This window comes from Sarcophilus harrisii, chromosome 2 (assembly GCF_902635505.1).
Source record: "Sarcophilus harrisii chromosome 2, mSarHar1.11, whole genome shotgun sequence".
Lineage (NCBI taxonomy): Eukaryota > Metazoa > Chordata > Mammalia > Dasyuromorphia > Dasyuridae > Sarcophilus > Sarcophilus harrisii.
Genome location: NC_045427.1, coordinates 337,968,786 through 337,983,455, shown reverse-complemented (window position 1 = coordinate 337,983,455; position 14,670 = coordinate 337,968,786). Strand labels below are relative to the sequence as shown.

The window sequence follows — 14,670 nt, the reverse complement described above, 5'->3', positions numbered from 1 at the left end:
AAATTCTGTCTTTTTTTATCTTCTTAAATTCTTTCTCTTTTACTCCCATTAATTAAAGAGTTTGCAAACTATATGATTGTGTAGGAATGTGAACTAATCCAACTCTAGCTCATCCATTGACAGTTTTTATAAACAAACATGGTGGCAAGAGAGTCTAGAATCCAAGCAGCTATGCTGCACCTCTCCTTCCCTGCTTCCATGCAGTTTGAAGGTCATGTCACAATATTATCCGAAACTTTCAAGAGGAAAACACATTCTCCTTTCTCTTTTGAGTTTCTAGCTGCAGTTTTCATTGGAATATTTTATTCTGTGCCCTATTTCCCATACTCAATTTCTGGCTTAGAAATTGAGGTAATAACTCTATATTAATCCTTGTTTAAAGTTAGAGAACTGAAACTGTTTCATATGTAAAAGCAGAACATTTCCAGTAGGTCACTATGTCAGCCCAAATACTTTGCTTTTAAAAAAGTAAATGAGCACAGTAATTATTTGTCTTCAAAGCTTGGCAGGTATCTCTGTGTACAATATAGACTGCTGTTAAAGAAATATACTTTATGTACCTATTAGAGGAGAGTGGTGATCCACTGTGCAAATATGCACAGATATTGATAAATTTTATAAAATACATACTTACTTGACAGAGTTGAAAAAGACCTGGATTTCACAAACTAAAGTACATGCTGCAATTCACAGGCCACAGGACTAGATTTGTTTGATCTATTGTTGAAATCTATATTTATACACCTTTGTAAAAAAAGTATATCATATGTCCAAGAAAGCAAATCTAATAATATATTAAGATAATATTTTAATGATGGCTACATAGAACGTATTCAAGCCCATCTTCAAACCACATAACGATCCACAAATAGTACACAGGCATGATTACAAATTTTACAAAATTAAACTAAATAGCAAGGTAGATTTTTAAACTAATTTTATTTTGAAAAATTTGCACATTCATCTTTGCAATCCATATGGTCTACTATATCTAGAGCAGTTTACCTCCTCACCCTTCCCTCTGAAGTCATAATCAAATAAGCTAATGTTACTGGAAAAGGATGTGTCAGTCTCCTACAATTACATTTGCCATTCCTATAACTTTACTCCTTGGACCTAATACCCTTATGTGTTTGGACTCTTTGCTATCAGGATATAGGGTTCTTGAGGAAAAGGATTAATTTGTATTTTTAGCTACAGTGGTTTGCACATAGTGCTTATTCTTTTTATTCATTCCTTTTTTACTGCAAACAAAAAGACAATTTGACTACTGGTCAACATAAATTCCCTATTTCACATACTTCTAAATATTATAAGCATACAAGACATACTAAAGGAGCTTCAAGAAATATTTTGATTCATCCTCTCTCCTTTTATTTCCAAATAATGTAAGAAAGCACAGCAAAAATTTTTGAATTTTTAAAATTTTGGTAGAAAGTCTTGTGTTTAGATTGGAATTAATTTTACTCTTCAGTTACTCATCTATGAATCAAATATCTGTTGAATGCCTCCTGCATGAAAGCTCTTAGATGAAAGAAAAGTAAAGTCTGAATGTGAAAATATAGACATAGGAATTGGAACTGAAACATGGAAAGAAACAATTATTTTGATAGATTTATATAATTAACCTTTCATATGTATATCTTTATATATATCTATATATATGATTATAACAATTTCATTGAATTTGTTACAATTGGAAAATAAATTTTAATAAATTAAGTTTAGTTATAGCTAACATCAAGACTATGTGCCAGGAACAAAATTAAATAGTTGGGTAAAGTCTTTGATGGCAACAATATACTCTTTTTTTTTATCAAGAAAGTGTGAAAATGCTTTGTATGCCTTCCCAGAATTCAAAGTCATCCATCTCTTATCTTATAATTCAACCTGCAAACAGAATAAGCAGTTGAGTTTGTGTTTGCTCTAAGCTCTAAGCTCTAAGCTGAGGTGAGTCACACCTTGTGTGACAGTATGGTGACTCTCCTGACACTTCTAAGGGAAATATGTATGCAGCTCTTACTCATGAGCAGGGAAACCAACCTAAGAATTCACAATTTCTTTGTAACCTCAAGTATTTCATACAAATCATTATTCAGCTGTGAGGCAGGAAATAGATTGTTAGTTTTCTCCTGCTTTCTTTTGTTTTAGAACATAGGTGGTCATGCCCTCCCTGACTTTTCAGGGAGGTGAGACCCCCAAAAAGGAGGTGATCATGCCTTATCTGACTTCTCAGAAAAAACAGCCTCCCTGACATCTCAGGAAGGGAGATGAAAACCAAAGGAAAATGGGGAATCAAACCAGATTAGCGGGTTTCTGAAGGGTCTCTCTTAAAACAGTAATACATAAATCCATCAACATGGGTGGTATTACAAACAACATGAATCAACATGAGGAATTATACATGTCTATAAGTCCTAGAAATAGTCCAAAACCAATCTGTTGTCCATTATTTCATGTGTCAAGGAATCCAATGATTCCTGTAGATTTTGTAGTCCTGTATCAGTCTTATCATGTCTCAGGGAATCCAATGATTCCTGCTGGTTTTGAAGTTCTACAACAGTCTAATCAACAATTTTTCATCTCAGGGAATCCAATGATTCCTTCAGGTTTTGAAGTTCTGTACAGTCTTATTATCAGCTATGCTCTTTCAGTGTCAGATGTTTTTTAGGTCTTCTTTGTTTTTAGCTTTTTCTCTTTTTCTGATGGAAGAGGTGAATATGGCTTGTTGGCACACATTTGATTTCTTCTTCATCTGTTAGAGATACAAGCAAACCCTTTCCCCCAAGCAGTTAACCTATCTGGTCCCTTCCATTCACCACTTTCTGGATCTCTTCACATCACATGGCAATTATATTAAAGCTGCTTGCACTGGATACTGCCCTTCTGTCAGGTTAAAAAAACCTATATTCTCCCCAATTGTAATCCCATCTGATTGCTTCTCTGCTGATTGATCATGCAATCCCTTTCTCCCATCTGATTGCTTTTCAGTTGATTGATCATATCTGTCCTAAAGTTTTAAAGATTCTCTGGGTGCAACCTCGGCTTCCATCATGCCTCACCTGTTTTTTTGTTTGAGGTCTTGGAGCTGGGCCCCACCTCTCGTTTCCCTGGGTCAATCTACATTCAGAGTCCCAGTGGAAACCTCTGTTGCATTTTGGACATAGGGTTTTGGGTCTTGTTCTCCCATCCTGTCTCCTCACTCTATCTCTATACCTACACTGAGCTTTCAGATGCCCTACTTTACAACATAGAAAGCATTGATGAGTCCCTTGCCAAAGGGGACCCTGTCTTCCCATGTGCTGCATCATAGCCTGAGTACAAAAGGCATTTGTGTCCACCATGGCACAGCGTCTTATGATCTCCTCTAAAGGAGCATCCTTGTGTAGTCCCTAAATAATTCTTCTACAAACTTCATTAGCATTTTATTTAGTGAGTTATTTTATAATTCCTGTAGCTGCGTTTTCACCAATTGTTTGTATGACAGCTATTTGCAGATGTCCCACAAAATCAGCAAAGGGTTCATTTGGACCTTTCTCTATTTTTGTGAAGGCTTCCCCTCGATCTTGTCCTAGGAGGTGCCCCATGCTTTGATAGCAGCAGCAGCAATTTGTTCATATGCTACCAAAGGGTAATTAATCTGTGCTAAATCGTCTGCATACTGACCTTTACCTGCTAGTTGGTCAAAGATGATTTGTATATTAACTCCAGTTTGCCTGTTTCATTGGGCTTGTATCCTACATAGTTCACTATACTCCAAAAGCTACAAGTTTTGTCCAGGTTCTAAACAAGTCCTTGCTATAAATTTCAATCACTAGGGGTTAAAATTTCATAAGCCAAATTCTCTAGTGCCATCTTGACATAAGATGATGTAGCCCCATAAAAAGTGCAACCCTTTTTAAAATTTTTGATAATTTCCAGATCAAAAGGAGTGTATCTTCTCCTGGCTTAACCTGAAGAATCAAATTCTTCAATCACAGGATATGCTTCTATTAAATCAGATATATCCTGTCCTTCTTTTTTAGCTTTAATTAGTGTTTTGTAATTTTGTTATAGACTGCTTTATGGATGATGCTGATGATGTCACTGCCCCTGCCCCTCTCCCTTCTTTTCCTCCCTCCACCTATGAAGGGTTAATTGAGGGGGGGAAGAGGTCAGGGGATGGGGAATGCCCTAATGGCTCCTGCTGTGAAGCACCACACTCCTTAATTTCATCAGCATTGCACCTAATTGTCTTTCTTGTCTAATTCTTCATCCTTTTCACCTAATTTGTCAGTATCTTTTCCTTCCTGTTCTTTCTTCTTTTTTCTTATTCCAATACTTATATGATTCCTTAAAGCCAATTGTATTAATATACACTATACATAATAGTGTTTTTCTTTAGGAATTGAAGCAGGATCATTGTCATTGTAATATTCACTTAGTTGCTCTCCTACTAATTTCCACGTCTGGTTCTATTCCTTCTTCCTTTGAGAACCAAGATGATGAGTACTGTACTGTTTCAAAAAGTCCAATGATTTGCTCCCAAGTTACAATCAAACTTTGGTTTTTTTTTTAAATCAGTCTAACCATGCTTTTTACACACTTTCCTTGTGGTGAAGAAGTCTTCTTTCTAAACATTTGTCCCATTTCAGCTGAAACACTAGTTTAGCCTTTTACAAAGTTTCCTTCTTGTCTATTTTTGTACTTACCCTAAATTTCTGAGTCATAAAGATTTTTTCACTGAACTCAGGATCAGAGACTTTTTCAGTGAAATTAGGATTGGAGGCTTTTCCACTGAACTCAGGATCGTGTCAGTCTGGACTGCTGATTGTAAATCCTTAGTTCCATGTTCAGATGCCAAAATGTAGTGTTCTGGTTGGTTTTCTGGAGATCTCTGGAGCAGCCTTCCTTTCAGCAGATTAAATCCCATAAGAATAACCAGGTGTTAAAATCCAAAGTCCAAATTCTCTACTGTCTCTTTGCCTGGGGCTTGATTAGCTTTCTTGAGGCCCTTCAGATGGGCCTTGGTCTCAGTGCGGGGATGCAGGAGGCCAGCCACCACTGTGGTGTGAGATGAAGTGAATTTGTCTCTGAGTTTCCCTAAGTCTGAACCAGTCTTTCTTCTGAATCTCCCTGAGTCTGAACCAGTCTCTCCCAAAGTGCAGGAAGTAGGAGAGCCACGTGGAGCCTGATCAAAGATGGAATCTCTCTCCTTGGCTCGGAGAGCTTGAGCTCCTGTCTCCAATTCTCTTGTCTTCTCTGAGTCTGATTCTGGCTGAATTTGTCCCAGCTTACATGCTCTATTTTAATTACATTATCATAGGTGTGAATCTTGTGGAACTATATTAAGTACTAAGTACATGTACTAAACTAGAGAACTATTAATCATTATGCTAAACTAGATAACCATTGTCTTATCACTTCCACTGTGTTAGTACCTTGTAAGAATCCTTGTTTCAAGTACAGAGTTCTGACTCATAACAGTTTTCCTTTTAGTTATTTATTTTTAAAGATGTAGAATGGCCTATATTTCTTAAAGCAACTAATTATTTTGAAAACTATCCATTGAAAGAATTTGTACTCGTCTTTGACAATTTTTTTTGTATTCCTGAAGGTAGTATTTGGAGTTTTAAATTTTAAAAATGTTAAAAACAAATATAGATTTTAAGCAACTTTTCCTCAAAATGGAGCAAAAAATTTTACCAGATATAAAAAAATACCAGAAATAAAAAAATAAAAATCTTGTACACTATGTTTGGACCACTTCATTTGAAATGTATCTATGCTTTTAAAAAACACAAATAAAAAAGAAAACAGATCTTTATTTACATAGTTTGATTCTGATGGTTCATACTAAAGAAATTCCATCACAACAGTGACTTCACTCCAAAAAAGATTTAGTGAAGTAACAAAAGACTTAATTAAAACTAGGATGTATGTGGAAGATTAAAAAACTTTGGAATTGTTTAGTTTAAAAGAGAAGAATAAAAAATATCTCTACATATGAATCAATATTGCATGAACAATAGAGGCAAACATTTCCATATGCATTGAGATCATATAAAGAGGAAATATAATTAAGTTGCAGAATTTAGTAAATATGAGATTTACAGTTAGGAGATTTGTTAATTTTCATTCTAGGAGATTTTTTTAAAACACAATTAGATATGTCTCTGTCTATGTTGGTTTAAGTGCCATATTAACAACAAAGAAAGAGACAGACAACATATGACCCTTAAAGTCCTTCATTATCTTAGAATTCTATTTGTTACTGTATATTAACTTAACTATGTTAACCTAGCTATGTGGTGTGCCCTATGAATTTCAATACTTAAAATAGGAGGGAAAATACAAATAGATTGACATATAAAGCTCATTTAGAACATTTCAGGTCATAAGAAGATATATACAGAGGTCATATTCCTTGCCAATTAGGGAATATAATTGGCGAGATCTGGGTTTGTATCCCTATATGTTCCCCTACCTTTCCGCATCACTAATATAAGGATTATTCTAGGTAAAATTTTGAACATGTTTCTCTTACAGTTTCTTTATGTTTCTTTTACCTTTCAATTTTCATTCTTTCCTCTTATTGAACACCTAAAATAGAGAGGGGAATGATGAAGAGAAAAACTAAGAATACTGTATTTTATGATTAAATGTGCTACTCTAGCAATGATATGTATCTTAAGATAAGATTATTTGCAATTTTAATCCAAGTTTACTTCAGAAATTCTTTTTAGCACCCTTCTTATGATACTACATCAGTTGAATAGATGATTATTCTATCTATCAATAAGACTGAGGCTGATGTGAATAGTTACAATTGTGTGGAATTTTTCTTTCCAGGTATATTGCAAAGAAAAAATGAGAACATATGCATCTGTATATACATATATGTTTTATGTGTGTATATATATATATATATAATGTTTTGAGTTCTCTAAGGGAGAAATTATGTAAATTCAAAATTTTATGATTATTAAAGACAAGAGATTTGTTTGTAGTCACAAAAGTTTTCACATTTTCCACATGTAATTAGATTAGAACTGATAAAGAAAGGTGACAGATTAGAAAAGAAAAGCTAATGAATGCTGAATGGGCAGGAGTCAAAGAAGAGTCAAATGAAAGAGTTTGGACAATAGTGGAGAGAAAAGAAATGGATGGGGATGAGGCAGATCTAGTTAAAATGTCATAGTTTCCTATGAAGATACTACATTGTTTTTTGAGAACTATCAAGTACTAAATAAGAATTGAATCCAATTTGAATATTTTCTGTATATTCTTTCATGTTATTCCTGAAAATAATTTAAATTCAGGTGTGCTGTCTTTCAAGTTGAAGCTTACCTTTTGGAGTTAGCATACATAATAAGAGAGGTTACAAGGAAGCATGCACTAGCCTAACTTTCTAAGAAAGAATTTAAATTGTTTAAAGGCAAACTAAGAATAAGTTTTCAACATACACTTTTGCAAAAAATATATCTCTGCATGCATTTAGAAAAATAAATTACTATTAAAGAAAAAAAGGGAAACAAGCATTTAAAGAAAGTTCATATCATTAACATACTTCCAGAATAACCATCCTATTAAAATTGGTGAAGCAACATACCAACTTATCTGGGGAAGCAGACATTAGGCAGCTAGATAGTACAGCAGATAGAAACATAAGCCTGGAATCAGGAAGATTCAGCTTAAATCTGGCCTTAGACACTATCTGTGTAATGCTAGAAATGTCATTTAACCTTGTTTGCCTCAGTGTCCTCATCTGTCAAATGATCTAGAGAAGGAAATGACACTCCACTCAAGTATTTTTGCCAAAAAAACCCAAATAGGGTCACAAAGTATCAGATACATTTGAAAAATGGCTAAACAACAACACATATTAACAACAAATCCAAAGCTTGCTCTGGCTGCATATGGCAATCAGAATTGAATAACTGACTATTGTTCAGAAAACCATGTAGTTATTTAAGCTAAATTAGACAGTAAGTAATCAGAAATTTAAAAAAAATATTTCGTCTAAACTAATTATGATGAGCAAAATATAATTTGGGAGTCATATACATTTATTTAAGAAAAATTTTAAAACCCTGAACATTAAATGAAATACACTATTGTCTGAATATATTTAATAGCTTACATTTATGTGGAACTTTAAGGTATATAAAATACTCTCCTTATAACTACTGGTAGTGAGGTGGTATATAGTTATATCCATTTTATAGATGAGGAATGTGAAGATCAAAAAAATTGAAGTGATTTCCAGCCTCACACAGCTTCTTTCTGTTGGAGTCAAAATTCAAATGTAGGTTTCCTGACTCTAGGTCTAGTCTTCTCTTTTTTGCACTGTATCATAGAGTTTGTCAAATCCCTTTAATTTGTTCTTTTCTATTAATTTTATTTAATTTCTATTTAACCTTCAAACTACATTTAACAGAGATTTGATAAAGTCTTATCCATTTCCTTTGTTAACAAAAACTTTGTTAATACAAATATTCTTTCTTTAAATTGCATATGTATGTATGTATATATATATATATATATATATATCTTCCTTTGTAAATTTTGCTGTTTTATGATGCTTATTTATTTGCAATAATTGAACATCTAAGCTAAATATTGTATAAATTGTAGAACGATAGCCAATTTTCATCTTGGACTAAGAAAAATAAAATCCTAGCAATATTTACATTGACTTCTCAACACACTTATGTATTTGTAAATTATTTATTTTTGATCAACTCACTAATATTATATTATTGGAAATCTGGGACATATCTTTCACAGTTATATCTCTTAATGAATGAACCACAAGACTTTCTGGCCCTGTGGTTTATGAACTTAACCTTTAAATTTGGTAAAAAACAAACAAAAAACTAACACTTAAATATAAATCAGATAGTTCAAGACAACCTAATGGAAGAGATTTAGAAAGAACATAGTGCTTAAGCCTGCTTTACATGTTTAGAGAAAAAGCTTGCTTGGATCTAAGGCCATAATAAAAATATGAATTATGGGGAAGCATGATCAGCTTAGATACAAATGGATAATTTAGACTCATGGATGGTTTAAACTCTAATAAATAAGAAAGCAAAAACCTTACAGTTAATTTGCATTACTCATTAATTATGTAATACTGAAGAAATTATCCAGAAAACCAAGTATTCCTTGGGAGTTAAAGAGATTTGTCCTTGTACAGTTTGTTAATGTGATGATATTGGCCATATATAAAGAAGATTATTTAAGTTTCCTTATCTTTCAGCTTCTGAAAAAAAAAACTGTTTTTAAAGAGATATCATTTAGAAATCATGTTTTCAGTTAGTTTTAATAAAGATCAAAGTTCTATGCAATTTTTTTGTTAAAAATGTAAATATAAAGAAAATTATCTCAAGTAAACAAATGCAATTTTTTTTGTGTAAAAAGATATATAAAGTATTTGAAAGGAAGTGAGTTTCATATCTTAAGAGTACACAATTTTAATTAGTCTGTCTACTTGCTTTCAATGTTTTAATATAACATTGCAAAATCATGTCAATCTAGTTCCATCAAATTCACTCCTAAGCCAAGAAAGTAAAGAAAAACAGCAAATAAACAAACAACAACAACCAAAAAAACCTAAAAAAACTAAACACTTTTCTTAACTGTTGGCTTTTCTTTTATAAACTGGGGTGGGAAAGAATTAAATAATCCAATAAGGTGTTTCTAGGGTGACTGATGAAATTAAGTTGCTTTTCTACCAAGGTGGTAGAGTGGATAGTGCTTGACATATAGCTAGGATGTCCTGAGTACAAATTCAAACTCAAACACTTAATACTAGCTATTTGATCCTGGGCAAGTAATTTTTCTATTCATCAGTTTCATCACCTATAATATGAGAACAATAATAGCACCTGATTCCTAAGGCAATCTTTGTAATGAATTTTGCAAACCTTAAAGTACTATATAAATGCTAGTTAGTATTATTAACATGAATAATAATATTACAAGATGCCTTGTTCTAAATAGCAGTGATTTCCCAAAGGATTCCTAAGAAAACATTTTAAAACTAAGAATGGACTACATATCTATATATCTATATATATAGATATAGATGCATACTAATATAAACTAGGAAATCTGATTATTTGGCCCAATCAATTTTTTTTAAATAAGGCAAAAAGCATAAAGACAGCCAAATGACAGTATTTTCAGAGAAGCTTGGAGAGAATTACATGAACTGATGCTAAGTGAAATGAGCAGAACCAAGAGATCATTATATACGTCAACAACAATACTGTATGAAGATGTAATCTGATGGAAGTGGATTTCTTTGACAAAGAGACCTAATTCAGTTTCAATTGATCAATGATGGACAGAAGCAGCTACACCCAAAGAAAAAAACACTGGGAAATGAATGTAAACTGTTTGCATTTTTGTTTTTCTTCCCGGGTTATTTCTACCTTCTGAATCCAATTCTCCCTGTGCAACAAGAAAACTGTTTGGATCTGCACACATACATTGTATCTAGGATATACTAGGACATATTCAACATATATAGGACTGCTTGCCATCTAGGGGAAGGGGTGGAGGGTGGGAGGGAAAAATCGGAACAGAAGTGAGTTCAAGGGATAATGTTGTAAAAAAAATTACCCTGGCATGGATTCTGTCAATAAAAAGTTACTATAATAAAAAAAAATGATGATAGAGAATCTAAAAAAAAAAAAAGAAAAAAGAAAATGAACTCTGCATATGTTTTGAAAATAAAAAGCTTTAATAAAAAATAAAAAAAAAACAAATGACAGTATTTTTTAAAAAGCGAAATCATTTTACTTACTTTTGGACTTTTTCACTGGCCTCTTGGGAGGCCTCTAAAGCTTGCTGAAGCTTTAATTCCATGTTTGTTCTCTCTGTCAGGGCTTGCTGCAGATGGATGGCCAGTTCCTCATTTTGTTGATGAGTGATGGAAACAATATCCTCTCTGTTTTTTAAAGCATCCTCATAGGTACTAAGAGTACAATTAAATTGATCCTTTAGACTTTCTTCTTGGGATAAAGATTTGTGTAAACTATGAAAACAAGGAGGGGCAATAATTAGTTCTAATTGAAACTTTGTTTAAAGGTAAATTATGAATAGCCTATTTAAATTATTATTTTCCTGAACATTATCTCACTTGAATATATAAATATTATCATGTGTTTATGCATTTCAAAAGAGAAAATTATCATTAAATCATAATATTAGAATAAATCTTCAGGTAATATCTGTTTTATTTCTTATTCCTTCTTGCAGAATGTTGCTTAAGGCACACCAGCCAAATGATTTTCTACCTTGATAACCCAAATATATTAAAAAAATACTACCATATGTCAGCTTAGCAAGATCACTATAAAGTTCACACCTGATTTTCTTTAAAAAGGAATAGCAAAGAACTAGAAAACAAAGTATTTCTATATAAGTTTTAAAAAAAGAAAGAAAATGATAACTTTCTAAATGCAAGAGAGTGAGAAGTGAAAGACTGAACTTCAGACTAGAATTTAGTAGAACTACTGTCTATTTTACTAATACTTAATGAGTATGAACCAGGACTATGCAAACATGGATGAGCCATATAAAGCATTTTCTCATTTTCAGACCTGACATGCAAGCAGTTTTTAACTAAAAGAAACTCTACTGGGGAGAATAATAAGTACCTATAGATATTTTCTTTGTGTTAATAAATGTTGTGCCAAAAGTCATATTCTCATTAAGTCACATTGCATAAAGGCATACAAATTAAGATTAAATGAAGACAGAAGAAATTTATAGATGAATAGAACTTTAAAATGCTAAAGGTCAGATCTTTCATAAGTCATTACACCTACCAGCTGAGGTTATTTTGAAATGGCACCAAGAACCTCACTCAATTAAATAAAGACATTTGAAAAACATAAATATTTAATAACAGAAATTCAAAATCCACAAAGGACATGTACCTTTTTATTAAATAAAATCATTTCAGTATTTGCATACAAAAGAAATGTCAATTGGAGACTTGCTGTAAAGTGGCTTATCTGCAAATATTGGATTGAAAATGTGAAAGATGAATATAATTCTTAAATATGGAAAAAAACTCTTTAAAGTTAGCTTCATAACTTTAGAATGTTTCTGGATGGAAAATAATATGTAAAGATTTGCTAAGTATTTAAAACTGAAATAGTAACCCATTTTGAAGACATTGGCATGTAGTATCAAGATTGAAGTAGATATAAGAACAGATAATGTTTGATTACCCAATTAGTAAAATGTAGCATCTTTCCTAAACCTTTGTATAAGTGGCTATTGCATATAAAACAGGGATGAATACTTCTAAGTCTGTAATGTATGATTTAAAAAAGAGACATGCTTTTTTATCTTATTTCTCTTATCCTTCTCTTCCTCTTCTCTCTTATCTCATCTCATTTTCAATTGTCTCCATCTTCTATATACATTCTTACTGTTTTATTTCTCTGATTGTTTTTTAGAATTTTCATTTCTCTATTTTTGAATCTTCTGTGAAGAAGATTATAGCCTCACTTATAGATCACATTTTAGCTTTTTGTTTGAATTATTCCTCTATTTAATTTTTCCTGAGTACCAGTATAATCTTTATATCTCTATCTCTCTATCTATGTGTGTGTGTATATTTCCTCATTAATTAGTACAATTTCAATATATCTTTGATTCCATTTCACCAAAAGAATGGGGAAACCTCCTAGAAATGGTTGTTCATATCTCTTTGTAATTCTTTCTACAAGCTTCTAGTGGGAGAGAAGAGGAGGTTAGACAAGAAAATGCTAACAGACCTTGGACCCTGAGACAGAGAAAATGAGAAGAAAAGTAGGAGATATAGCCAGGGAACTGGAAAGAAGGCAGAGATTTTCCACTAAGATAGAAAGCAACCAATTTCTTCCTGAGGCAGCAGACTTTATTAGTCATAGGAGGCCAATACTATGTGATTAGTGATTAGCAAGCCAATTGGAGGAAGGGCCAAAAACTGCCCAATGACATCTCCTATCATCTTCATACTTATCAATGATGATAAAAAAAATCATCATTTAAACTTGATTCTCTTTTTATTAAATGAGTTAGTTTCCATTGTCTGTGGGTATAAAAGAAATGTAGATCTGGATGGCAGGGTGGCAAAAAGAAGAAATAACCCTGGGATCTAAATTATATTTATGGTGGCACCAACTAGCAAGAGAAACAAAAGATATATAGAGGGCTGAAACTCTAAATAAGCCAAGAGAGCACTTAAGGCTACCCATTCAATGTGAGATAATAGCTCTATTAGAATATATTTAGATGATGGCTCTTCTCACCATTGGTGCTTGTTGAATGTTTGTTGGTGAGATAATTGTAGGCAAGGATTGGAGGGTGGGGGGGGGGGGAGAGAAGTCAGAGTCAGTTGGTGGCAGGACAAGGAGGAGAGAGGCTGGAGACTCCAGACTCCAGAATCCAGGATACATCTTTGGCAAGTATGGCAGCTTGTCTGTGTCCTTCACTTCTCCCCCTGAAGACCAAGGACTTTGATTTATCCTGACTCTGGCTGATTCCGAGGCCCTCCAGGGAGCTAGTCCAGACCTTATATTTGGCACCCAATGTGGACTGAGGACCCTAATTTCAGTGAAGAAGTCCCTGTGACCAGGAAATAGGGAGAGTATTAAAATAGACAAACAGGGAACTTTGTTAAGAGCTAAGCTAGTAAAATTCGTTTTCCAGCTGAAATGGGGCAGATATTAGGAAGAGATTCACCCACACCCACACCCCAAGGGAGCACTATAGAAAGCATACTTAGACTAATAAAGAGGCAAGGTTTGCTTGTAACTTGGGAGCAGATTGGTGGACTCTTGGAAACATTAGAATGCACATCCCTTTGGTTCTTCAAGGAAGAAGAAATAGAGGTAGATAATTGGAAATGAGCAGGAGATCAACTATGTGAATATTATAATGATAAAGATCCTGATTCAATTTCTAAGGAAACATTCTTTATATACAACATAATACAATTGGTCCTAAAGAATCCCGCAAGTTGTAGAAAAAAGAAAAGCTCTAAGGAGAACAGTCAAACAAGGAAGCCCGATAAAAAAGAAGAGAAGGAAGAGGATAATGAAAATATCGATGAAAGGCATGGAGAGTTAAATGAACTTAAAGGGTGTGGTAATTTTCACTTTCACAACCCAGCTTCAACTCCGCCTACACCCAAGCAGGCTCTTAACCCTCCCCTATCAACTTCACCTTCCTGGGTAGAGGGAGGAGGAAGAGTGGGAGGGGCAATGACATCACCAGCACCTCCCCCCTAGCAAAAACCTCCTCCCCAACTTGATTGCCAAAGGTACTACTTAAAGCCAAAGAGGAAGGGCAAAATAAAACTGATTTGAGAATAGAAATTTATCCTGTGGTTGAACAGCTTAATTCTTCAGGTCAAGAAAGGAGAAGATACACTCCTTTTAATCTAGAAATTATCAAAGACCTGAAAAAGGCTGGTACTCTTTACGGGTCTATATCATCTTATGTTAAAATATTATTACACAATTTGATTTATGAAATTTTAACCCATAGTGATTGGAAATCTGTAGCAAGGACATGCTTAGAACCTGGACAAAACTTGTTGTGGCTTTCTGAATATAGTGAACTTTGTAGGATACAAGCCCAAAGAAAGAGGCAGTCTAGAGTAAATACACCAATCACCTG

The 14,670-nt window shown here is 33.4% G+C and overlaps 1 protein-coding gene across 3 annotated transcripts in view; it reads right to left on the bottom strand.

The window, feature by feature from the left end:
* The window catches only part of MIPOL1 (mirror-image polydactyly 1), a 468,394-nt gene that overhangs the window by 42,219 nt on the left and 411,505 nt on the right, over nt 1-14,670 (bottom strand). For 2 of the 3 annotated variants that reach the window (XM_031952941.1, XM_031952940.1), the window contains one exon: nt 10,796-11,026. The exons of the other annotated variant lie outside the window; for it this stretch is intronic. In XM_031952941.1, the coding sequence (XP_031808801.1) occupies nt 10,796-11,026 (231 nt within the window). The remainder of the gene's footprint in view (nt 1-10,795; nt 11,027-14,670) is intronic. 3 annotated transcript variants of the gene reach the window in all.